We start from the raw sequence: 27,110 nt of genomic DNA on the forward strand, positions 1-27,110 counted from the left end.
CAAAAGGCCCCAATTCTCAGTACCTCATTTCGTGACCAATGCACTTGTGAAAGCGCCAAGGCTCCACACACTTCGGTCCGTGAGTCTGAGGACATTTTTCGAGGGAATCAGTAAGATGTCCACGCTGCCCCGCCACCACCTTCCAGCGGTTTTCTGAAGCCGACTTCGCAGAGGCAGCAGCTTCCCCTCAGGCCCGACCCTCCCCCGCCGGCCGTACTCGGGACCCCGGCCGCGCGCCCGGCTGTGCGCGTGCGCCGACCGCCCCAGCCGCGCTGCGCAGGCGCCGTGGCCACTTCCGGGATCTGTCAGCCGCTCCCTCAGGGCCTCGGTCGTCCGCCCGCGCCCGGCGGAGCCTGTTCGCGTCGACTGACCAGAGTCCGCGAATTCAACGCTCCGAGCCCGTTCGGCCCCGACCCCCAGGTAAGAAGCAGCAGGGGCGAGTTTCTGGCCTTGCCGGCCTCCCCTGGGCCGGCCTCGTCCCGGATCTGAACCCGCGGGGGCGGCGAGGCGGGGGCTTAGGCCGTGGGGCCCTGAGGCTGAGGGGCGGGCCGGGGGGAGGGGGCGGGGAAGCCGCGTTCTAAGAGGGGCCAGCCGAGCCCTGGGGTCCCCACACGTCCAGATCCCATTTTCACGATTTTCGAGCGCCAAGCCTTCTCCGATGCCAGAATTAAAGGTTGCTTCTCCTGCGCTTCCATTGTGGGCATTTATCCCAGTCTCTAATATAGTGGTGAATGGAATCATCTCCCCCCAGTCGAGCGTCACGAGGCACCGTTCATTCCTTTCTTCAGCGTCTAGAATAGGGTCCCTGCGCGCCATAGGCGCCCCTGGAATGTTTGGCTCCTGTCTAGGGCCGCCTTCCATCCTTCAGATGTTGGGGGACCTTACCGAGCTCGAGAAGAACCTTCCCCCGAGTTCTTTAAGAATCCCCCCGCTTGGGTGCCGCCTTCCCCTAAGTCACAGTTGTACCTCTTCGCTCCTTGTCGCTCCGTGGAACCCTTTTGTAGCGCCTTTCCCACCACACCCCTTCGGTTGGGCTGCCCAGATTGCCATCCCGGCGCCACCATTGCTTGGATGACCCTGGGAAGATTGCTTCTCTGAGTCCCCGTTTTCTCATCTGTAGTAATAGGATCCTCAGGGGGTTTCTGAGGCTCCAGTGAGTTTATTTGCATAAATTGTTTAGGATAGTTCCTGGCCCAGAGTAGGTGCTCAATAAATGTTAGCAGTTATCCCTGCTTCTCGGCATTCTCTGTCTGTGTATCTATCTCCCCTTCCTCTTCTACGCTTCTCCCCCCAGATTTGAGGACCAGGAAAGTGTCAGATTTATTTATGTTTCTGGCCCCAACCTGGTACTTACTACACTGCTGGGCACATGGCAGGCACTTAATAAATTGTAGTTTAGAATCTTTAATTATAAAGCCATCTGTTCTCATACTGGGGCTTTGGAACCGGAAGGAAATGCTGACCTATTTTTATCTATTTCAACTCATTGCTGAAATTACCTAAATTATCCTAGTTCTGCCCTCTTTTATCAGTTTTTAAATCTAACCTTTTGGTTTCCCGGAGGCCCTGGGTTTTTCAGGTATCTTAAAAAAAAAAGAAAAAAGAAAAAAAGAAAGAAAAGGAGAAGGTATCATTCAGGAGGCTATTTTTTGCCCTGTGAGGGAGTAGGTGTAAGTGGCTGCTTCCTACACAACCTATTCGGAGGCCTTCCGAGGTTAATTTATCTACTTACCACAGTTAAAGGAGGCGATCATTCTTGGAAAATTAAATCTCCTGCTGGGGGAGAGTATCAGATCTAGGTAACTAATCCTGTGCTGAAACAGGTTCTGCCTAAGGAAGTTTGGTCTGCTGGTGAGACTGGTGCCTGGAGTTGGAACCTGTCTCTGAACGCTGGGGAGGGTGTGGTGACCTTGTCAGAGCACCTGCTATTGCTGGGTTGGGTATCGAGAGCAATTAGAAACTGGATGAATCACAGTCTCGAAAACTGACCCCAAGCAGGGAACTGAAATCCCCACTGTACAAATACTTTAAAGCTCCAGGACCGAGAATTTAAAGCCTAGGTAGCTGTTTCCAAGTTCAGAGGGTACTTACTGGTGTGTATTTCTAGGAATGGTTCAAAAGCCTTGGGTCAGAGGAAGAAAGGGAACTAACTAACTTAACTTACCGAGCATCTGTTTTAGGCTAGGCTTTGAGCTACATGCTTTCACGTATTATTTAATCCTGCTACCACTGGCCTTGGGATGTCAGTTCTGTGTCCATTTTACAGATGAAGAAAAATGAGTTTTAGAGATATTGAGTGACCTGCCCAGGGTTTCCTAGCTACTGTGTGTCAAAGCCAGGATTCAAACCCAGGTCCTCTTGGCTCCACAGCCCATGGCTAACCAAATACCAGGATGACTCAAGTGATAGGTAAAGAAAGGAGTTGGGGGGTGGAGGGGGTCCCTGGAATCATAATGTCCTATAAATTGTTCTTTCTCTCTCTCTGTGCTGGACATTAAAAGTTCATCAGTAGAAGTTTGTTAAATTTAATGCAGCACCTTTTTGTCTCTCCCTTTTTCTTCTCTCTACCCTCGTTAAGACAAAGTTTTTCAGATTTCACTTAAATATGAATCACAGTTTAGAAATTATAATTATCACCCTACGACAGAGGTTTCTTTTTCTTTGTACAAAATTCAAGTTGTCATTATTCTGCTTTCACACTGAGTTTAATGAACACAGGCAGTGTTTACTGGTGTCGTATGAATCTGACAAACATGAGTGTTGTCTTGGCCTACAGACTTAAAATAGCCACATGATTATAGAAGGAAGTACAGGTCTAAGTGTATGTCCAAATACGGAACTTGAATGCTATAACGAAATTAGAAATGCAATTTTAGAAATAATTATGCCATTGAGTAAATGTTTACCTCTTTTGAAGGCTTTGCTGCATTGCTTATAACCGTGAGGTTTAGAATGAGAAAGCCTTTGTCTGCACCTTTTTTTTAATATAAATTGAGAACATTCCTTTTTTTTTTGTGGTACGCGGTCCTCTCGCTGTTGTGGCCTTTCCCATTGCGGAGCACAGGCTTCTGGACGCGCAGGCTCAGCGGCCATGGCCCACGGGCCCAGCCGCTCCGCGGCATGTGGGATCTTCCCGGACTGGGGCACGAACCCGTGTCCCCTGCATCGGCAGGCGGACTCTCAACCACTGCGCCACCAGGGAAGCCCGAGAACATTTTTTAAAAATTATTTATTTATTTATTTTTGGCTGCGTTGGGTCATTGTTGCTGTGCGCGGGCTTTCTCTAGTTGCGGTGAGCGGGGGCTACTGTTTGTCACGGTGCGCGGGGTTCTCATTGCCGTGGCTTCTCTTTGTTGTGGAGCACAGGCTCTAGGCATGCGGGCTTCAGTAGTTGTGGTGTGCGGGCTCAGTAGTTGTGGCTCACGGGCTCTAGAGCACAGGCTCAGTAGTTGTGGCGCACGGGCTTAGTTGCTCCGAGGCATGTGGGATCTTCCCAGACCAGGGCTGGAACCTTTGTCCTCTGCATTGGCAGACGGATTCTTAACCACTGCGCCACCAGAATAGTCCACCTTTTCTTTTTTAACTGTATATGAAATGTGTGCTTTTATTGCATGTAGATATTTACATTAAATTATTAATTTGCAGACCAATTTTGTTTCAGTTAACAAGTAAGCCTTTAAAATGTGGCATATAAACTAAATTGCTTTTAATTAAGCAGATGTTTATGGCACAACATGTTATTTTGAGTAACTGAGTAAAACCTTTTGTAATGGGTAAGCGTATCGTATCAGAAAAAGAATCATGCACTGAGCTTCTGGAGGTTTACTTAAAAAAAAATAGACAAATTAAGCAGTGTTATTTGAATTCATTTAAAAGTTTTTTTTTTATTTCGAGTTAGAGATTTTATTTGTGAGTTGCAATTTGCTTTCTAGAACATGTACCCGTAAAAAAAATTAATGACTTAAATATCCTCACTCTTAGAATAGAATGTGAAACACTGATATTTCTCTGCCAGTTCAAGATATCAGATGTTTTATTTAAGGGTACACTTATCTCTTTTTGACCTTTAGGTTCCCTTACAACAATTAGCAGAGACATTTCCTTTGATTTCTACTAAGATTGATTTCTGCTTTGTCTGAACTTTCATTGTTCACTTTACAACCTTCTAATGGCCTTTCCACTCATTTCCTTCTTGCATCAGAATTCCTATCTCACATTTCAGTCTCCACCCTAGGTTGACTTGTACTTAAGTATTGAAACGTCTGAGTGCTGTGGGAGTGCCTCTTAGAAATGATAAAAAAGGGATGGGGGTGGGGCCGCTGACTGCTTTTTTGAAAAAATTTCTCCTATTTCAGGTAAAAGTTGCTTCATCAGTGTATCTAGATTTGGGTGCCTATAGAATGGAGAGTGTGATTTGATATTTAGTTTAATGATGTTTCACAGATTCCTGCTTTTCATTTAGTTACAATAAAAGGTTTAAACAGTAACTAACATAACAAATACCTGCCTACTCTTTGCCTTGATTCGCCAGTTGTTGACGTATTGCCACATTTGCTCTTTATACATCTACTTGTTGTCCTGAATGATTGAAAATAAGTTACAGAAGATGTCATGACATTTCATCCCTAAATACTTCATTATCTTTATCTCCTAAGAGTTAGGATATTCTCCTACCTAACAGCCAACCATTATCATAGTTAAGAAGTTGAAAATAATTCCATATTGTTGTGTGATAGGTAGTTCAAATACAAATTTTTCCTATTTTACGAAATACATCTTTTACAGCTGTTTTAAAAATGTAGGTTTACAATCAAGTTTCATTTATCAGATTTGGTTTTCATAGCTCTTTTAATCTAGAACAGCCACCCTCCCCCACCCCAACCTCTTTTGAATTGTCCAGGCCAATTGTTTTATAGGATGGCACACATTCTGGTGTTAACTGTTTGTTTTCCCTTGGTGTTACTTAACTAATTCCACTCCCCTTTATTTCCTGTAAACCGGAAATTAGGTCTAGATGTTGATTGGATTTAGCATAAATACAATATGTTTGGCATAAATACTTCATTGGTAGGTTGGCCATATTACCAGGTTTCTCCAGCATAGTCCTGTGGCCTGTTTTTGCAGCATAATTATTAATAGTGCCCCTTTATGCTCTCTTGAATGTATTCTGGTCTGGATAATAAATTAAGTGGTCACTATTTATAAGTGATGGTGTGCCCTTCAGTTTGTCTCCTGTCAGGAGGCCTATCAGATTATATTGTTCCACTACTTATGATACTAAGATTGATTGCTTGGTTAAGGTGGTGACTGCCAGATTTTTTTATTGTAAACGCATGTTTTTCTGTTTGTAATTAATAAATAATCTATGGGATGATCATTTGAGACTGTGTAAATGTCTTGTACCCCAACAGTCCTTAACTCATGGTTTTAGAGTCCCTTGATGTGGTTACAGTGCTAATTGTATTTAAATGATTAAGTTTTGACATTGAGATTGGTCTTTTTCAATGGGAGAATGGTTTTATTTTTCCCCAAACATTTCAGGATCCCCAGACAACTTAAATATGGGTTGCCTGCCATTTTAAATGCTTTTTCTGTTGCTTGTTGCAGCTTTCTGTCCTTTGAACACACTAAGAATAATGTCCCTGCATCAGTTTTTACTAGAGCCAATCACCTGTCATGCCTGGAACAGGGATCGTACCCGTAAGTATGCTATTAACTTTGCTCCTTTATTTTGGTACCTTTGATTCTTTTAGATGTAGGTACTTTTAGGGATCACATATTTCAATATCATGTGAACAGGACATAGATATAGCTTCAGAGAGAACTAGGTCAGTCCTTTGGTTTACAGGTAGAGAAATCGAGGCTGAGAGGGTTGGAAGGACTTTCCAGTGGTTACACCCAAGTTAATGTCAGAGCCGTAATTAGCACTCAGGCCTTCTGGCTCCTTGTCCACTTCTTTTTCTACAGTACCACCTGGAGGACAGTTTATATCAGAGACATCTTTCATTGCCCTAATAACCCAATGTCTGGGATGGTTGTACAGTAACACTGACCACCCAGCATTTAGTCAGAATACTAGGACCTAGATATAAGACACATATGGTTTACAAAGTAAACCATACTGAGAGCAGTATTTAATCTAGTGTTTACTATGCTATTCGTAATAAGCTTGAGTTTCCAGTTTTATAGCTCTAGCAAACTAGAAAGGGATGGAGAAGACTTTTAGAAGTAGGTGTAGTACAGCAAGCAAAGTGCAGGTAATATGACAAGGAGAAGGCAAAAAAAAATCTTAAAACAGACAGGGGCTTCCCTGGTGGCGCAGTGGTTGAGAGTCCACCTGCCAATGCAGGGGACACGGGTTCGTGCCTCGGTCCGGGAGGATCCCACATGCAACGGAGCGGCTGGGCCCGTGAGCCATGGCCGCTGAGCCTGTGCGTCCGGAGCCTGTGCTTCGCGATGGGAGAGGCCACAAAAGTGAGAGGCCCGCGTACCGCAAAAAAAAAAAAAAAAAAACAGACAGAAGTGTAGTATTATGCCCATGAGTTATTTTTAAAAGTTAGGTATTTATTCACTGTCTAAAATAATAGCCTTATTGAAATATAATTCACATGTCATAAAATTTACCCTTTTGAAGTATACAATTCAGTGGTGTTTAGTATATTAAACAGAATTATGCAACAATCACCACTGTCTAGTTTCAGAATATTTTCATCACTCCAAAAAGAAACTGTATGCCCATTAGCATTCACTTCCAATTTTCCTCAAAACTTCCAGCCCTAGGCAACTACTAATCTGCTTTCTGTCTCCATGGATTTGCCTGTTCTGGATATTATGTATAGATGGGGGAACTATTAAATGATTGACCTAAAGTTTGGGTCATAGACTTTAATTTTAAGAAATCGATATTTATTTTTAAAAAATGGATGAACTAGAAAGGAAAAAATACCAGTATAAGTTCAAAAAAATCCATCATATATGTATATTCTTAACATTTTACATTGGTCTAAGAGAGTTCTCTTGAGAATTCTATTTTGTGATTTATATTGGCTTTATTGTAAAGAAAAACTTCAATATATTTTATCAGTAGTATCAAGGGTTGTTGGAGGTTTTGTTTGTTTGTTTCTTTGTTTTTATAAACTAGTGGTTCCAGCCTGGGTCTATGATAGCAGTAATGAAAGCCTATGAGCTATTTTTAGTATTTCAGAAAGTCTAACAGAAATAAAATATTTGTCCTTAATAGTGTTGTACAGGCAAACTAAAATGTCAAATATATTTACTGTGGACTAAAATTATGTCAGTTAAGGGAATTCCCTGGCGGTTCAGTGATTAGGACTCAGCACTTTCACTGCTGGGGCCCTGGATTCGATCCCTGGTTGGGGAACTAAGATCCCTCAAGCCTAGCGGCTGGGCCAAAACAAAATAAAATAAATAAAATTATATCAGTTAAGTATAGTAATATTGTTTATTTGTTACTGGTTAGAACTTTAATTGACAGTTGTATATGTTTATAATAAAATGAATTTTTTAATTCAGTCTTTCTAGAAAACATTTTAAAATATGGAGTACAAGTAGAGGTAAAAATAATAAAGGAATTCTTCAGGACGAATATTGGGAACCATTTTCTGAAACCGCTTTCCTGTTCCCTCCTTTAGTCTGTTTTTATTTTTTTTATTTTTTATTTTTTTCAGTCTGTTTTTAAAATGCCAACTGTAACATCACTTTTTTTGTGACAATTTCGAGTTCAGGTGTTAACTATTGACTTTTTTCTCCAGAGATTGCCCTTAGCCCCAATAACCATGAAGTCCACATCTACAAGAAGAACGGGAGCCAGTGGGTGAAAGCTCATGAACTCAAAGAGCACAACGGACACATCACAGGTAAAAAAAGGAGATCACATGATCACATGATCATGGCATTTCCAAGTCTAGCACGCTTCTGTGTAAACAGATAGCCTAGTAAAGGAAGTCTGCCATGGTACTTAGTGCAGCATTTACTGATTTTTCTTGAGAAAATTTGAGAAAATATATAATAGTGACCTCAGTTTTTAAGTGCGTCTCTGAGCCCAGCTGGTATGCATTGTTCTGCTAATGTTACAGAAAACACAACCTACTCTGGGGACTAGAGAGCTTAGATTAGATGAGACATGAAAGCGAAAACCAGACAGCACGTCAGCTGTGTGCAACCGCAAGCCAAGCTGTGTTCCCAAGTCCTAAGGGAACGCTGTGTCTTCCAAAATTTTCCTGTATGTTGTTTTTAGGGCAAGGAAGACATTCCAAAATATTGAAAAGGACATAGAGTAATATAACAAACACCCATATTCCTGCCACCCAGAATTAGCAGCTATTTATCTTTTTTCCTGTGCCAGAAAACTTGGGACACAAAGATTTGATTATAAGAAGTATATTATTATAAGAAATATTATTCCAGATAATGGTAAAGTCTCCTGTCACCACCAGTCCTATTCCTCTCCCCCAGAAGACACTGTAATTGGTATGACATTGTCCCAGTCCATTTTTTATACTTTCACATACATGTATGTGTGTGTGTGTGTGTGTGTGTGTGTCAGTGTGTGTAAGCAGTCTTTAGTACTATTGGCTAGAATTTTTAAATACTGCATAAATGGTATCATAGCATGCATCTCCTGTGGCTTACTTTTGCATTCCACATTGTTTCTGAGTTCTCTGTATGTAGGTGTATCTAGATCAAATTGATTCCTTTTACCCGCTGGGTAGCATTTCATACCTCATCTATTTACTCTTTCCTCCATTGAAGGATATTTAAGTTGCTTCCACTTTTTCCCTGTGACATTTTAGTGCTAAATTGAGCGTCCCTGGGCAGATCTCCATTCAGGTGTGAATGTCTCTGGGAGACTTGCTGTACCACAGGGGTGCAAGCATCTTCAGCCTTGCCAGGCATTGTCAGATCGCCTGCATTCCTGCAGCCCTGATAGGAGTGCTTTTCTTCCCACACTCCACACATGCTTGATAGAAGCAGACTGACTGATGAGTGATCTTTGGTCACTCTATAAGCTGCATTTCCCTGATTAATAGAAAGGTTGAGCAGATGTTTATTAGCCACCTGGGTTTTAATTTTCATGACTTTACTGTTCATAACTCCTAACCATTTTTCCATTGAGTTTTTAACTTGTTCTTGTCAATTTGTAGAAGACTGGATCTTAAAGCATTAGCTCTGAGGCAGATTCCTGAGTGTACAGTAACTTTCATCTTTGACAAAAACTATCAATGAATAGTTGGGTAAAGGTAGCAAGCAGAGCAGTGTCGAGTTTTATTAAGCAAGTGTGAAATAAAGGAGAAGGAAGAAAAAATGGAGAATTTTTACAATGTTTTCAGAATTTAGTAAACCATATCTTGATACCAGATTTCAAGAGAGTGTATTGCTTTGTTGTTAAATCATGTCTGGCTACTTTTTTTTTTTTGCGGTACGTGGGCCTCTCCCTGTTGTGGCCTCTCCCGTTGCGGAGCACAGGCTCCAGACGCGCAGGCTCAGCGGCCATGGCTCACAGGCCTAGCTGCTCCGCGGCATGTGGGATCCTCCTAGACGGAGGCACGAACCCATGTCCCCTTCATCCGCAGGCGGAGTCTCAACCACTGCACCGCCAGGGAAGCCCTGTCTGGCTACTTTTTAAAAAAACATACTAACTTACTGCTGCGTTCAGGGAGAACTCTTAGTCTTTGACCCTTACTACCATAGTTTCTTTTTTATCCTATTTTCTAAGTGATTCAACTGCTTTAAACAATTGGCCAAGCACATCAAAACTTATTCTCCTTAACTTTTCAATTATAAATTTCTCACCACAGTCTTGGGTTTCCCTTCTCACAATGATTTTTTGCACTTAAGTGGGCAGCACAGGGACTGATGATAATTTTCTTTTTTTTTTTTAATTGGGACCCTTGAGTTTTGCCTCTCATCCCCTAATATACTGATTAGCTTAAATATATCCTTCCCCGCAATCAGAGAAAAACAGCATGTTTTGACCCTCTGCACCCCTTACATTGTATCCCCAGCAAAAACTTATGACCATCCCTTCTTGTTTTTACCAGTGCTTTGTATGTGATATCAGTCAGGAACCGACTAACTATATTACCAAACCAGCACCAAAGACATAATTTCTATTTTTGTTGCTGTTGCTTTCCCATGACCTTATTTTTATGAGGTTTGGCCTATTTTCTTTAAGTCCCTTTGCCAGTGGCCTTACAGCCTAAAAATAAGAACACTCATATTTTAAATTGGAATTTTAACATTAGGAAATACTTATAAATGAGAAAGGGCCAAGATGAAAGACCAAAGAAATAGCCAAAAAAGTGAAATAGTTATGTCCTTTTTCTCCCCCTGCTTCTCTTCTGGAATCCTTTGAACTTGGGCCTGTTTTCTGTCCAAATGCTCAAATGACATTTTTTTTTTAGATCTGAAAAAGCTGTTGTTGGAAAAGTCTAAATATAACTCTGTGGCAGGAGACCAAGGATCAAACATAATTTCTCAGAGAGATAGTAACTACGGAAAAAGAAAATTACTCTCTGAAGCTTTTTAGAAAAAAAGTCTGCTCAGTACTACAGAGAAAAAGAGTATGGCATGCATCAAAGGGATATCAGAGTTCTGGTGTTTTTCTCTGACTTTATTCTTTTGTGTTAAATGCTTGATCACCATCTCCTTTAAAAAAAAAAGAACATTTTATTGTGGACACTTTTAAATAGAAAGCATATAAAAGCAGAGTAATGTAATGAGCCCCTATATACCCATGACTCAGATTCAGCAATTATCAATTCACAGCTAATCTTGTTCTCAGCTCACTCTCAATTCTTTTTCCTGTACTATTTTCAAGCACATCCCAGACATTGCATCACTTCATATTTCAGTTTGTGTCTCTAAAAGGTAAGGACTCTTCAACAATAACCAATACAATAGTCTGTTTTAATTGGCATCCTAATAAGGTACACACATGGTTGTGATCAGTTGATCTATCTATTAAGTTTATAGGTTCCCTTCTTTCTTTTCCTTTGCAAATTATTTGTTAAGAAAATTGAGAAATCAGGTTGTTTGTCCTGTACTGTTTTCCAGAGCCTGGGTTTTATGGATTGCAAGCCCATGGTGTTTCACATATTTCTCCGTCCTCTGTGTTTCCTGTGAATTGCTAGTTGAAGTTAGGTGGTAGCAGGTTCTTTCATGACGGAGGCACATAATGTCCGGTTGTCTTTCTTTCTGTGATGTTAGCAGTTGTTGATGATTAGTGCCTATAGCCATTAATTTAATAGTGGCTGCAACATGATAATATTCTAAATCTATCATTTCTTCTCTGTTAGCTGGAATACATTCATAAAAGAGATGCTTACCTTCATCTACTATTTGGTTATCCTGAAATATAGTTAGTATAGGAAAGACAGGATAGATGTTAGATTCCTTTTCTTTTCCTTCGAAGTCTTCTAATGGCAGGAAAACAAAAAAAGATGCAACGCTAAATTAGCAAGAGATGAGAACTTGCCTTTACTGAATATTGGCCCTTCCCACTCTCTTTTTAACAAGTGTGTGTTTTAAAAGAGTTAAAAGCTAATGTTATCTAAAAACAGGTTGAGACTACGACTCTGGTTTTACAACTCCTATATTCAAATGAAAGATGTAGCCACAGAAGTAGACTTAGAACTATAAAACGAAGCAGAAGGCAGTTCCTTGTATTTTTCTTAGAGAATAAGGATCTATTGATTTTTTTTAAAGCACCTCAGGAATTCTTATAAAATACATACGTGTGTAATTAAAGTGATGGTGATATTGGAATGGGGTGAAATTTGAGATTGTCAAAATCATTACAGAATCACTGAGTTTTCTCATTACAAGGCAATATTCTTGATAAGAATGTATTAGTCTTCTATCGCTATGTCACAAATACTACACACTTAGCCACTTAAACCAAAACACACTTATTATCTCACAGTTTTTTGTGCGTCAAGAGTCTGGGCTTGGCTTCTCTGGGACCTCTGCTGAGGGTCTCACATAAGCTGTAATCAAGGTGTCAGCCACGGAAGGGCTGTTCTCATCAGAGGCTCCACCAGGGAAGGATCTACTTCCAAGCGCCTTCAGGTTGATGGTGGTAGAATTCATTTCCATGCAGCTGAGAGATTCATGGCAGCTTGCTTCTTCAACAGAGAGTAACAGAGAAAGACCTTGAGAGTCTCTAGCAAGAGGGGTGCCGTGCTCTTAGGTAATCTTGTGCACTAGTCACATCCTTCTCACCTTCCCAGCATTCCACTGGTTAGAAGTGAGTCAGGGGTCCTGCCCACACCCACAGGGAGGGGGGTCCCACAGAGTCGTGAACAACAGGAGGTGGAATCTCGGAGACCACTCCAGGGTCTGCCCACCACAGTAGTTTCAGAGACTCGCTTCATATTGTCAGGAAGCTGGTAATCAAGTTAGGAGAACAAGACAGTCATAAAAATAACTATTTTGCATCACACTTCTGGGAATTTATCATAGAGATCATTTTAACCAGAGCAAGAAGGTGTGTGTCTGAATGTTTATTCCAGTTTTATCTATTCTAATAAGTGACTGGGAATAAAAAGTACAACAATGGGATGTTTTGGGAAATTATTATGATAAGATCAGTGTTCTAAAATAATGTACAACCACTGCTGATTTATAAAAAACAGGAGAAAATGTTTGCCATATTAGTATCCTTTGCGGGAAGAATGTGTGTGAAGAATGGAAGCAGGGCTTTTTTGACTTTGCATGTGTCCCATCGTGATGTTTGTCTCATGATAATATGTGGGTTTGCTTTTGTAGTTAAAAATAAAATTTAGGGCTTCCCTGGTGGCGCAGTGGTTGAGAGTCCGCCTGCCGATGCAGAGGACACGGGTTCGTGCCCCGGTCTGGGAAGATCCCGCGTGCCGTGGAGCGGCTGGGCCCGTGATCCATGGCCGCTGAGCCTGTGCGTCTGGAGCCTGTGCTCCGCAACGGGAGAGGCCACAACAGTGAGAGGCCCACGTACCGCAAAAAATAAATAAAATAAAATAAAATTTAAAATGTAATAAAGAGAACTGCAAAGCTGTCCTATAATGAATAGATTTAAAATAAAAATACATATCACCGAGAGTACACTTCCCCATATTTTTCCCTTCACTGGTATGAATAATTGAGCTGACTATTCCTGTAGGTGAATGAACATAAACTGTTCACACTACTAAAGTCACTGTAATTTATGGCTAATGGAGACTTTGATTCTTACTTTTTTCATGTAAATGTTAAGAATGTTAATTATTTTTAAAGAGATATCTATAATAAAAAATTATTAGTAGTATTTCTATACCTTCAGTGTTAAGTTATACTTATAGAAAATACCTCATCAGTAACGATAAAATGACTGAATCATAGCAGATTTTACTCTTGGTATATAACAAACTGACCTTGACTTTGGGATCCGTCATAGAGGCACCAAGTAAGTAAAAGTCTGATCAAATAAGAAAAATAAATCTTACATTCAGACACATATTTAGGTCTTTTCCTTGTTTAGATGCAAAGATACTCAAAGACTCTTTCATAGAACCTGTATCATGTAAAAAAGGTATTTCGGTTAGTTTAAAAAACAGTGAGCTTCAGAAGAATCACAATTTATATTTTCCCCTCTATACTGATGATTGTTTACCCTATATGTTGTTTTATTTGTAGGTCATATAGCAGTCTTTCAGTTAATATCATGGACCAAGGTCTGTTACTGAATGAGTAAAGGTACTTTCAGAGAAAAAAAAAAATCCAGTAAAGAAGGAAGAAAAGGGTCTTCAGATCACATATTCTAAAGATATGTGGCTGGGTGTTAAGAATGCCCCTTCTTGGTTTGTAACCTCCGCAATTATAACAGCTCTGTTCTGCCTGGCCTCCAGAGGATCCTGAGTTACGGAACTTTGCAGAGAAACATCCTTGCCTTTGTGTGTGAAGTGGTGACCAGGACCATAGGTGGGGAAGGATGGGCTGGGGAGGAAGATCCCAAGCCCGCATCCAGCCCTGCTACGCCGGTGCCCTCCTGCTGGTGCCGTGTCAGTTGTCAATGGCCAGGCAGAGCAGATGCCACCACATCTCAACTTGCAGGTATCGACTGGGCTCCCAAGAGTGACCGCATCGTCACTTGTGGGGCTGACCGCAATGCCTACGTGTGGAGTCAGAAAGATGGTGTCTGGAAGCCGACCCTGGTGATCCTGAGAATTAACCGTGCAGCCACTTTTGTCAAGTGGTCCCCGCTAGAGAACAAATTTGCTGTGGGCAGCGGAGCACGACTCATTTCTGTTTGTTACTTCGAGTCCGAAAATGACTGGTGAGCAACATGAGTATTTTTATTTCTCTGTAGAATCATACATTTGGACTGCTGTGTCCTCGGTGACTTCTTGAGGCACTGGGTGGAGGCTTAACTGTAACTTCATCTTTTCCTCATCTGGATATTTTTTTTTTCCTTTGAAATTCTCCATTCTCTCTGAACATTTTTCCTTCTTCTGTGTGCAGGGAGTCCAATCTCACATCTTTCTCATATTAATATCGAACTGTGGTTTCCATGTTCTGATCTCCTGACTTGTTTGTTCTTTAAGATGCTACAACTCTTCTCACTCTGTGCTGTCTAAATTGCTGTTTTCTTACTCTGATACATAAATTATAAACTTGAAAGATGCTCAGTGCCCTAAGGAAGTTTTTTTCCCTATCTCTATTGACTTAAAATATCTAGGAGTCTTACAGATAACAATATTCTCCTTTCTTTAAAGTTTTATACCAAATCTGTGTCCTGGCATAATATTTTACTTGTTTAAACTGTTAAACTTTAAAATTTGACCAGAATCTCAGAAATATAATCAGCCTGTTGTACTTACTTTATACTGTAAACCACTTGGAGCTGAGCCAGTCAAAATACGGGGATTTATTTAATGGCTAAGTAAGTTATTTTAACTACTCCTTCCTGCTTACTTTGATAAGGAAACCACTCTGCTCTACCTGGCATGTGTTCAGAAAGGGTGGTAGATATGCTTCAACATGGAATTGTCATTTAGTGCGAAACTGGCAGTGTTTGTACTAAAAATAGCCGGGTACACATTACTCTTCATGTGTCACTGTCTGAAACAAGGAAAGGAAGGGATTATCACATTACAGTTTGTAATTTAGTAAAACCTCAGAAATTTTGATTCTTTGAAACAAGTCTGTGAATTTGCACCAAGTTTGAATTTTGAGTTGAAGACCTACGGTTTTTCTTGCTTGCAAGCTTTCAAGCATGTGTAAAAATAAGGCTAACAAAATGTTACCTGCAAGAAATTGTTTAGAAGGCTCACTGTAACAAATAGATTAGAAACAGCTTTTTTCCTGGGTAGCTTTCAACCTCAGTGACTTTGCATTCTTATTCATTGAAAAATAGTCTCAGATTCAGGCAAATTGGGCTTTACTGTAGTACGAGGTATTGTCCCTTGATCAAGCCATTATGTTCAGGGGAGTGTCTCAGCTATGGCACTATAATTCATTTGTAGGATGCGAGTACTTTAAAACAACCTCTAAACGCCTTTAAGGTAAAACAACTGTTATAAAACCAGAATGTTGTCTGCTTTTCAGAAAAGACCCTACGAAAAAGATTCTATAGAAAAGTGATTTAACATCCAAGGAAGGGTGCTCTGCTCGAGAGTAAGTCTCTCAGCTTCTAAGCAGCAGAACAGCATTGGTCTTTAAGCAGCAGTTTAGGGACAGAAATTGAATCAGGCCAGAATAATGACTGATCTTAGACATAAATAAACATTTTAGTGGAGCTAGAGAGTTAGTCAGAGGCCCATCACCAGCAAGAGGTTCTGCTAATTTCTTGATTGTGAAAAAATAAAGAATTTGCAGCTTCTCAGAGACTTAGAAAGGAAATTAAACTATTTTACAACCCAAACTTAACCCAAAACAAAGGAACAAATCACTGAATATTTGTAATAAAAATTCAGCAGACTTCCCTGGTGGCGCAGTGGTTAAGAATCCACCTGCCAGTGCAGGGGACACGAGTTGGAGCCCTGGTCCGGGAAGATCCCACATGCCGCGGAGAAACTAAACCTGTGCACCACGACTACTGAGCCTACATGCTGCAACTACTGAAGCCCGCGCATCTAGAGCCCGTACTCCGCAATAAGAGAAGCCACCGCAATGAGAAGCCCGCGCACCGCAACAAAGAGTAGCCCCCGCTCGCCAGAACTAGAGAAAGCCCACGCACAGCAACGAAGACCCAACGCAGCCAAAAATAAATAAATTTATTTTTTTAAAAAATTCAAGTGATTTCAAACCTCAGTTTTTATTTCAAAGGTTAGAGTTACACATAATGTGAAAGTCCATGGGGGACGGTATGAGAGTTAATCCATAAATATACTTAATGATGAGGATCCCCTGGTAGCCAGGAAAGTTCCGAACTGGCTGCTCTGATGAAAACGTCAAAGCCTGAAAGACAGGAGAGCAAAGGGGCCACATATGGTTCCCCTTCCTCTCTTCCTCTAGAAATGCACCTTCTCTCTGGTAGAACACTCGGTGGCCACTTGAGAACCACGTGTAGGTGTTTTTGCCTGACACACATTTGTAGGTCATTTGGGGACGGTTGCTTGATGCGTGGATAAACTAAAATGGGTTTTCTCCTTTTGTAGGTGGGTAAGCAAGCACATTAAAAAACCCATTCGCTCCACGGTCCTCAGCTTGGATTGGCATCCCAACAACGTCTTGCTGGCAGCAGGATCCTGTGATTTCAAATGCAGGTGGGAACGAGTGAGGATTGGTAGACGGCCTTGAGCTCTTCGTTTTTCATCTTTCAGCAAGTATTTTTGAGGTTCCTTTTCTTTGTAAGGTACTGTGCTAGGCCCCACGAGGGTCCCAGAGATGAAAGGAGCTTGTGATCTAGAAAAGGAGCTACAGCAAGTGCGGAAATCAGGAGGTATCAATAGAAAGCAGTGGACCAGGAGGGGCAGGCGGAGGGATGCAAGGGCAGAGCCAGGAAGTTTCCTCAGGCAGAACATCCAGGTACAGGGTCCCCCGCTCTCACGGTGTTACTTCTCATTTCATAACCCAGGCAGCAGACTGGGCAAATTCCAGAGTGAAACTAAGATCAACAAAACAGAGCTGAACAGAGCACTGCTGAGCTGTTATTGTGCGGTTCCTTTTCAGTTAAAGCTCTTTATTTGTCATTAGCATGAGACTAGAAGAAACACAGCCACTTTGCTGAGAGCTTTAAGGGTCATACAGTGTAATTGCTTTTTAAAGCTGTTCTTTATCAAGAAGTCTCCCCCCTCCCCACCCCGGCCTTAGCCAGAAGAAAAGCAAATGTTGCTTCATGTTGACTCTATGGTGGGTTGGGAGGTGGGGTGCAGCATTCTTTGGTAAGCTATGTGGAGAAATTCCAGAAAACCTGGCCAGTGATTTATATCCAAGAATCCTCACGGGGTTTTTGGTTTGGGATTTTTTTTTAAAGGACTTGTATGGGAATTTGGCTGTGGGATGGGAGTACAATAGTGTCAAGGTACTTTTTGGAAAAATATTGGCTCTTCTGCTTGAGAACCAGTGTTAACAGTAAAGATTTTTTCATATTCAGGAGTTTTGTTGTTTGTGATGTGTTACGCAGAGTCATTACAGCTCCCTTAGAAGAATGCAATTTAACCATACCACCTGGGTTGTCAGGCTGTGTCTAAAAATCTCCTTGTACAAATAGCTTACAATTCTTTTGTTAATATTAATTTCCAGAAATAAACTTGGCTTTGACCTGTGGTCCTGTGGGTAAGGGTCTTTTCTGTTCGAACTGTCAATTTGGCAGCACAGTTCTTTCCTGGCTTCTGATGACTAAAGCAGTAGCCATCGTGATGCAGATTTAAAGCACAGAGATTCTGAGGTCACATCATCTAACTTACAGATAATTCGAGGCTTCCTTTGCCTCTCCACTGTCCTGCCTCTTCCAGAGCTGCTGCCATCATTATTGTTTTAGGGGGAAAATATCCCAGATCGCTTCGGGAGTCTTTAAGTTTCAGAAGTTTTTGAAGAGAAGCTGTATAAAGAAATAGCATTGGAGGGCAGATCCCCAGCTGTTCTCTAGCCCTTCTGCTTCCCAACTCTGGTCAAAACATCCTTACGCACAGCTTCATGGAATTAGAGAAAGAGACTGATGATCCCAGGCTGTAATGGACCCGCCGTCATCCCAGACTAGACCTGCCACAAAGGCTGGACAGTGGACCTGAGGGTGACACTAGGGAGAGCCTACCCACTCTCACTGGCCTCCCTTGACTTTGGATGTCTCTTTCTTCCTTTCTTTCCTTCCTTTCATTCCTTTCCTTCCTCCCTTCCGTCTTTCCTATCTTTCTTTCCTTCTTTTCTTCTTTCTTTCCTTCTTTTCTTCTTTCTTTCTTTTGTTTTGCCAGGTCTTAGTTGCAGCAGGCGGGCTCCTTAGTTGCAGCATGTGGGATCTAGTTCCCTGACCAGGGATCAAACCCGGGCCCCCTGCTTTGGGAGCATGGAGTCTTAACCACTAGACACCAGGGAAGTCCCTCCCTTTCTTTCTTTAAATGAGTTAATGCTAGTGGTTTATTGCAGAGTAGCAAATAGTTTCCTCTCTCCTACCATTTGACTGTGTGGGCTCTGGACTGCTGTGTTCAGAACGGTGGTGAAGCAGACACGAAAGTATGCTGTGCTCATTTAGCAGAGTCTGCCATGGGCCAGGGAGCGGAGAGGGGCAGGACAGCAAGGTCCTCCCCTGCATGCGCTCCAGGGGGGAAGGGCTTTTGTGTCCATCACTTCCAGAGCTATGCCCCGAGAGTAGTGCCTGACACGACGTAGGCCAAACTTGAATTGACCTGTAGGCAGCCCTTAGAACCCTTCTGTGTCTTAAGAGGTTTATGTATCTGAACTTGTCTGTCATCAGGTTTTGCTTTTTTTTTTTTTTGCGGTACGCGGGCCTCTCACTGCTGTGGCCTCTCCCGTTGCGGGGCACAGGCTCCGGACGCACAGGCTCAGCGGCCATGGCTCCCGGGTCCAGCCGCTCTGCTGCATGTGGGATCTTCCCGGACCGGGGCACGAACCCGTGTCCCCTGCATCGGCAGGCGGACTCTCAACCACTGCGCCACCAGGGAAGCCCATCAGGTTTTGCTTTTGATGAGTCAGTATCTTTTCATTTTGGGACACCTTACAGCAGCTGCCTGTGGCCTGTTTCTATATACGCATATTTTCATTTACTCTTTCTTTCTCTTCCTGCCCTTAAACCACAGAGTGTTTTCTGCCTACATTAAAGAAGTGGATGAGAAGCCAGCCAGTACACCCTGGGGCAGCAAGATGCCTTTTGGTCAGCTGATGTCAGAGTTTGGTGGCAGTGGCACTGGCGGCTGGGTGCACGGGGTCAGCTTCTCCGCCAGCGGGAGCCGCCTGGCCTGGGTCAGCCACGACAGCACCGTGTCCGTTGCCGATGCCTCAAAAAGTGTGCAGTGAGTATCTGCCTTCGTCTGGACTTAGAGAGGAGTGGGGTGGGATCTCAGCAGCTGGCCTGAGGCTGCCCTTCCCTGGGTATAAGTGCAGGGCACCAGCATAAAATTCCGAACCCGGTTGCAAGGCAGCCTTTAAAGTTACCTTCACACGTTTAGATTGTCCATTTGGGGAAATTTTGAAGACTTAGGTCTCACTTCCAGAAACACTTCTTAATGGAAGTGCTGATTGTGATTCCTCCAAAGGAGTCTCCTGGTTTGCTCCTGGTAAGAGTTCCTTCAGATGGCAGTTTAGTCTGTTCCTGTGAATTCCTCACAACACGTAAATGGCATCCAGCAGCCTTAGATGAAGTGGGAGATGTGTTCTTACTCTGTGTAGTCAGTGGACAGTGCTCCATTCATGTGGGCCTTCATGCAGTGACACTTGACACCCTGGGAGCCAGTCCCCCTGGTGTGTGCACTGGGGGAGCCCGAATCGCAGAGACTCGCTGTGAAGAGGTGCCTGCTCAGCCCTGAGGAGAGCAGTGTGTGTCTCATCAGACTTCAGTTTGTGTCTGCTTATCATGTCTAGAGGGAGAGAGAGGGTGACCGCAGTCCTTTCCGCTTGTGAATCTTGGTTCTGTCCCGGTGAATCCTTTCCGTTGGCAGCTGAAGGTAACCCACCTGGGGCTTCCCTGGTGGCGCAGTGGTTGAGAGTCCGCCTGCCGATGCAGGGGACACGGGTTCGTGCTCCAGTCCGGGAAGATCCCACATGCTGCGGAGCGGCTGGGCCTGTGAGCCATGGCCAATGAGCCTGCGTGTCCGGAGCCTGTGCTCCGCACCGTGAGAGGCCACAACAGTGAGAGGCCCGCGTATCGCAAAAAAAGCAAACAAACAAAAAAAAAGGTAACCCACCTGTAAGGGTTTCCTGACTTGTCCCCTGTGCAGGGAACCAGTCACATCTGACTCCCACTGCCCCACACTGACAACAAAGTGACATTTCAGAAAGAATATATATGTTACTGATTGGGGTGAATTTTTCTTTTTAATTTTTAAACACACCCCCAGTCTAAATTATGAAGCCTTCCAGAAGATTTCTTTACATATGTAGACACATATATCTTTTCATTTTTAACTCCACTGGGATTATGGTATACATTTTGTATAGTAATTTGCTGTTTGTCATTCAGTAATGTTTTGTCATGGCTGTTTGATTTCTGTACAGTTTATTGTAATGCATAATAAGCTCTTAGCACATGCTTATATTAGAAGCTCTTGTCTACCTTCATATTGATTTATTATTTGGCTTCTCCGGTCCTGCAAGTCAGATTACATCTGCTACCCTTCTCCATATCAGAGTATTTCATGTAGTAAGAGCCAGGTATGCCACAGGAGAGCCTAAGATGAGGTGTTAGTACTTTAATCCAATACCATTCGTACTGAAGGGGATAGGGCAGGGGTGTCTCCTGAGACACAGTTTCAAAACGCATCATCTTTTACATGGAGCCATATGATCCTACTTCATCAGCCAGCATGTTTGCTGCCGTATCTGTGTAATCTCTCGGCCAGATGATCATGAAGCATACATGTGTACACACACACACACACACACACACACACACACACACACACGGCCCATTCGCATGTGAGCTCCTGCCTGGCCAATACTGTGTCATGTTCATCGGTGGCCGTAGCTCCTGCCCCAGTGCCTGGCAGGGCACAGAATAGACTCCCATAAATGTCTGTGGTCCCAGCCCTCTAGGAGCCCATGTGAGCACAGGCGAGGAGAAGGGAGCAGAGAAAGGCCTTCAGTCCTGCGTGCCGGTGATGGTCAACTCTAGGAGGCCAGAGAGAAGAGCAGCCACTGCAGGCTGAAGTGGTCCAGGAAGGCTGTTCGTGGGGGTGATGAAACTCAAGCCGAGTTTCAGAGACTGGGGTGGACTTTGGAAAAGCAGAAGGAGCAGAAAGGGCATGTGGGTAACGGGGCAGGGGGAGCCAAGGCCGAGGCGGCAGAGAACCAGCGCTCCTGGGACCGCAGTGTAGGGCAGTTGGTGGTGAGCAGGGGTGCAGGAGGGGTGGGTGCAGGAGGGGTGGGCACAGCCAAAGGGGGCAGAGGCCTGCGCGTCTGCGGGTCACCTCAGGGCTGGCTCATGCTGGAGATTCCTGGAGGCTTGGGTCATGGGACTCCTCTTAACGTAAGTGTTCGTTCATCCTGCCAAGCCCCCATGAGAACGGGTTCTTTGTCGTCTGTGTCTGAAGAGGCTGCGTGGTCCGCTCCATCTCGGGTTAACACTGTTCTTGTGTTCAGGGTCTCAACTCTGAAGACAGAGTTCCTGCCCCTCCTGAGTGTGCGCTTCGTCTCGGAGAACAGCGTCGTGGCCGCTGTAAGCATCTCTCTTGCCCCGGAGCCTGTGCTTACTCTCCAGAACGGGAGCAGGGCGTGCCCTGTGGCTGTGCGCACAAGCACGGAGCAGCAGCCTTGTAGGGGAAGCAGCTCCAGAGGCTCCCATGGTGGGGCCGCTCTGCTAGGGCACTCGCTGGGCGCACACCCCGCAGGGCCTGACTGATCCCTCGTTTCAGGGCCATGACTGCTGCCCCATGCTCTTTAGCTGCGACGACCGTGGCTGCTTGACCTTCGTCTCGAAGCTAGACATCCCGAAACAGAGCATCCAGCGCAACATGTCGGCCATGGAGCGCTTCCGCAACATGGACAAGCGGGCCACGACCGAGGACCGCAACACGGCCCTGGAGACGCTGCACCAGAACAGCATCACGTAGGTGCCACCCGGCCCCTGGCCCGACGGCTGTGCAGAAGTGTTAGGTGACCGGGCTGCCCTTCTCCCCTCTTCGTTTCCTGACGGGTTCCTGTGATGTTCTCTGTCCTGCGGGCCCAGACATCCATTCAGGAACGGGGGCGGTGAGGGGTCTATAACTTCCCGGCTGCAGGCTCTTACTTCCAACTCGTCACAGAGAGCGAGCCGCCCCCACGTAGTCATTACGTCCTTCAGGGCATAGACGGTCTGGGCGTCCCGCGTGCGGAACACAGGCCCTGCTGCGGGCCCGTGAGCTGGCGCGGCCTGTCATGCAGCCTCTTCTGGGTCTTGCTTTCTCAGAAACTTGATTGAGGACAAAAGGAGACCTTCCTGAATGTCGTGTTCCTCTAATACTGAGCACCTGACAGTCATATCCTGTTTGAAAGGTAGCTGTCACTTCAGCCATGGGTTTCAAGTAAGGTGTACAAGTAAGAAGATAGTTTAACTAGAGAGACAGATTTTTCAGCATCATTATGACAAAGCCAAAAAACTCCTTTACTTATTTTTCATCAGGCGTCTGTGATTAAATAAGACAGTAGAATTGTGTCGTGTCTAGAAAGTTTGGTGGTTTTTTTTTTTAATCTAGAGGAGAAATGCACTGTGTTCTTTTTTTTTTTAATTTATTTTTGACTGTGTTGGGTCTTCGTTGCTGTGCGCAGGCACTCTCTAGATGTGGTAAGCAGGGGCTACTCTTCATCGGGGTGCGGTGGCTTCTCTTGTGGAGCATGGGCCCTAGGCGCACAGGCTCAGTATTGTGTCTCACGGGCTCTAGAGCGCAGGCTCAGTAGTTGTGGCACACAGGCTTAGTTGCTCCGCGGCATGTGGGATCTTCCCGGACCAGGGCTCGAACCCATGCCCCCTGCATTGGCAGGCAGATTCTTAACCACTGCACCACCAGGGAAGCCCTGCACTGTATTCTTTGACTAGACCTTTTGTGTTGAGAGACTTTAATGTGGGAGATGATCATGGGAAGAATAATGGAAACCTCTAGACTTTCTCTTCGAGAGAATTTCTTCTTTTTTTTTTTTATAAGATTCGTATTACTTTTTTTTATTATTTACTTGGCTGCGCTGGGTCTTAGTTGTGGCATGCGAACTCTTAGTTGCAGTATGTGGGATCTAGTTCCCTGACTAGGGGTCAAACCTGGGCCCCCTGCATTGGGAGCCCAAAGTCTTAGCCCCTGGACCACCAGGGAAGTCCCTCTTCAAGAGAATTTCTAACTGCAGGTTGTTATGTTCAGCGGAAAGGGCCACTGGACTTAAAATAGGCTGGAAATAATCTGTGCTCTTTTGAAAAGTAGTCATTTGAAGGCATAGCAGAACTTTTCTCCACACTTTTCAAGTTTCTCTGTCTTGAAAGATTTTCAAAATTATTTTCTGTTAGGTTCTCTTAAGCTTCTCTGCAGACTGTGTATCTGTAAAGAGACAGCTCTCGTTGCCTTTTTGAGACTTTGAGGTTAGGAATAAAAAGACCTTTGCAGATTGGCGTGACTGCTTTTATTTGCAGATATTAAGTCCTCTTTACCCTAGAGCAGGGTCAGCACACTTTTTGTATAAGGAACCAGAGAGTAAATTTTAGGCTCCTCGGACTACGTGGTCTCCATGACAACTACTACAGCCCTGCCATGTGGCCTGCAGGCTGCCATGGACAGTACAGAGATAAATATGCATGGATGTATTTCAGTAAAACTTTATAGGGACTTCCTTGGTACCACAGTGGTTAAGAATCCGCCTGCCAATCAATGCAAGGGACACGGATTCAAGCCCTGATCCAGGAAGATCCCACATACTGCAGTGCAGTTAAGCCTGTGCGCCACAACTACTGAGCCTGCGCTCTAGAGCTCACCAGCCACAACTACTGAAGCCTGTGTGCCTAGAGCCCGTGCTCCGCAACAAGAGAAGCCACCGCAGTGAGAAACCCACGCACTGCAACGAAGAGTAGCCCCCGCTCACCGCAACTAGAGAAAGCCCACGCGAGCAGCAACAAAGACCTAACGCAGCCACAAATAAATTAATTTAAAATTTTATTTAAAAATAAAATAAAACTTTATAGACACTGAAATGTGAATTTCACATAATTTTCATATCATGAAATAATAGCCTTTTAATTTTTTTCTAAGCACTTAAAATTGTAAAGGCTATTCTCTAGCCCATAGGCTGTGCAGAAACAGGTGGTGTGTGCCATCCCCTTCCCCAGAGGGAATGTTCTAGGCATTTCGGGGAGAAAGACAAATATTGTCTGAGCTGTGGAATTGGTTTTCTTGAAAGTTTTTCAGATAATCGGGCTAAGCCAGGTTGTTTCATCAATCTCCTCTGCTGAGCTTGGTTGGAATTTTGTGGTGTGTCTGAATGTTGCTAATATTATTAATGATTAATTTCAAATGTAAGGAGAGCTTTTGACTCATATGCCCTCATTGTCCTAGAGGGTAATTTGGGAGTTTTGGTTTGGAGCCAGTTGGATTTCAGTCGTGCTTCATGATGCCTCTAGTATTTTTTTAAGCAGTGTGTCCATTTCAGTCACAGCTGTGGTCGTGGCCTCTCCTGGCTCCGCAGGGTACACACTGTGTGGCCTGAATTGTCCTGCTTCTCCACGTCCCTCTAATTAATGCACGTTCTTAACTTTTCTCTCTTTCCAGTCTTTTTCTTTTCTGGACATCTGGTAATAAAATACATTTTAATATTTTCTGAGTCAGATGGCTACAGACTAATATCTATGGACACTTTAAAGGAATTGATAGACAATTCGTTTCCTGAAGACGCTGTTACCCTTCTAGGAAGGTTGGAGCTCACTTTCACCATGTGCCTTACAGTCTCTCTCTTGTCTTTGCCTTTTTTCAGTCAAGTGTCTATTTATGAGGTGGACAAGCAAGATTGTCGCAAATTTTGCACTACTGGCATCGATGGAGCCATGACCATTTGGGATTTCAAGGTATCGTCTACCTTTCAGAACAGATCTCGTTTGTGTTAAAAGTCTTCCCATGAGAAGACTGGTCCTCATTTCTTGGACCCAGCCGTCAACTGCAGTGCACGTCAGGAGCGCAGTGCACGTCAGGAGTGCAGTGCACTGGCTGTGGTTCTCTTGAAACCCTGGGAGTTGTTACCAGGAGAGAGCCGCACTTGCTCACTGAGGTGGAGTCCACACTTCTGGATTTCCTCGGAGTCACTGAGGGGGGCTGGGGGCTGCTTTTTTAGCGGGCCCCAGCTTGGGCCCGGACTAGCTGAACTCTGTAGACATGTGTTCATGGTTGACACCAACTAATCGGATCAGCACTCACTGCCTGCCTGCCGGGTGCCGGGCCAGGTGCTGGCATTGAGGACGTGGACGTGAAGGAGCCCTCGGGGAGCTCGTCGTGGGAGAGGGAGGAGGGTGGGGGTCGGGTGGAGCTCCGGGAGAGGAGCCAGCGCCTCTGTTTACACCTTGAGGAATTGGGGGGCTGCACGAACTGCCTGAGTTGCCTCTCCGGGCGAGCGGTCTGAGCTGCAGGGGCAGCACGTGCAGAGCAGCCGAGCGGCTCAGGGGGCGCGTGCTGCACGCGGGCCCTGCCTGTGGGCAGCTGGGGGCTGCTCTGGAACCGACGTGGAAAGGCACCTGCTGTGACGTGCAGGTGGCCTGGACTCTGGACAGAGGCTGCTGGAGTGAACGGGTGGCAGGGATGTGCCTCCAGCCGTGCTGGGGGTCAGCGGGTGGCCAGGAGGTTCTGGGCTAGAGGGATTTAGGAGGCCGCGTGGAGGCGTGTTGTGACCATGAGGGACAAACCCCCGAGGCCTCTGCACCCTCCAGCTTCGGGGTTGGGATAAGGAGATGGGGAGGAGGGGCGGGGCTAAGAGAGCAGCTCAGGTGTGCAACTCTGCGGACTTAACCCCCAGAAGTTAAACGTTTACAGAATTCTGCCACTGCCTGTGCAGTTCCATGATTGATGTTGCTGCCTCTACAAGTCTCTCCTCACCCTTGTTACCTTCACCTGCTTTGGGGCATCGTGCACCTGTGCAATTAGCTCCACCTGGGCAGGTAGCTCCGCCCTTCATCCTTTGATCCCTGCGGCCAAGTCCTTTCTCTCCTGTGCGAGTTAGCTGGGAAGTTCCAGCGCATTTTCCTCTCTGGTCCGTCCGCCTTTGAGCACCGCTAGGCGTTGTGCACCAGGCTGACTGCATGGGGGCCACAGAAACACGGGAGTGCCTGCCATCAGGGCACCTGGAGTGAGGGCCAGTGACACAGATGATAAGCACATACGTGCCCTGGGAGCAGGCGTGTGCCCAGGGCCTGTGGGCTGGGGCCGTGGGGACAAGGAGGCGCAGGGCCTGGAAGGGCCAGCAGGGGGAGTCCTGCCTGGGAGAGTCTCTGCAGGCCATAGTCCCGGAGTCCGTCTCAGAGGGAGCGGGTCACAGCCAGGAAGGAGGGGGTGTGGGGTAGTGCCTTGGGGAAAACGCCAGGATGGCCGGTCCCCACTGACCATCGGTGTTCTTCCTGCCGCTCTCCAGACCTTAGAGTCTTCTATCCAGGGCCTTCGGATAATGTGAAGCTGAGTGAGCCGCCCAGATCCAGCATGAGGACGGACAGGCTGCGCCGGGCAGCTCCGCCATTCGCATGATGGGCAGGAGAGCCGGCCGCCAGGAAACACTGAAGACACATATGGCGCAAACCTTGTTGTGTGTTTTGTTTGAGGATAATTGGTGAAAGTGTTGGTTTTTTAAAAGCAGCAGTGATTTGGGTTTTGTTTTTTGGTTTTTTGTTTTGCTATTTCATTCCATTCTTGACCAAAGCTTCTCTTTAAGTAGTTTATTATGGAAAATTGTCACACTAACTTAAAGGAAGGGGTGGGGGAGGTATGTAAATTGTTCGCTACAAAATTAAATAAAAATACTGAATGTGTTCTTGG

The 27,110-nt window shown here is 44.8% G+C and overlaps 1 protein-coding gene across 1 annotated transcript; it reads left to right on the top strand.

The window, feature by feature from the left end:
- The first annotated feature begins 308 nt into the window (after positions 1–308).
- On the top strand, positions 309–27,110 carry ARPC1A (actin related protein 2/3 complex subunit 1A). Its single transcript, XM_082669625.1, has 10 exons — positions 309–420; positions 5,608–5,700; positions 7,773–7,877; positions 14,089–14,311; positions 16,635–16,742; positions 19,233–19,445; positions 21,730–21,805; positions 22,002–22,195; positions 25,072–25,162; positions 26,713–27,110. Exons 2-10 carry the CDS (start codon positions 5,637–5,639, stop codon positions 26,749–26,751), a joined length of 1,113 nt encoding a protein of 370 aa, XP_082525751.1. The 5' UTR covers positions 309–420; positions 5,608–5,636; the 3' UTR covers positions 26,752–27,110.

This window comes from Grampus griseus (genome assembly GCF_964374135.1).
Source record: "Grampus griseus genome assembly, chromosome: 14".
Classification (NCBI taxonomy): Eukaryota; Metazoa; Chordata; class Mammalia; order Artiodactyla; family Delphinidae; genus Grampus; species Grampus griseus.

Bases quoted from the DNA above. Each gene is read 5' to 3' on its own strand.
- ARPC1A (XM_082669625.1), top strand. From the start codon at position 5,637: ATGTCCCTGCATCAGTTTTTACTAGAGCCAATCACCTGTCATGCCTGG. The intron at 5,701-7,772 runs GTAAGTATGCTA...TTTTTTCTCCAG, and splicing joins CTGGAACAGGGATCGTACCC to AGATTGCCCTTAGCCCCAAT. The intron at 21,806-22,001 runs GTAAGCATCTCT...CCCTCGTTTCAG, and splicing joins AGAACAGCGTCGTGGCCGCT to GGCCATGACTGCTGCCCCAT.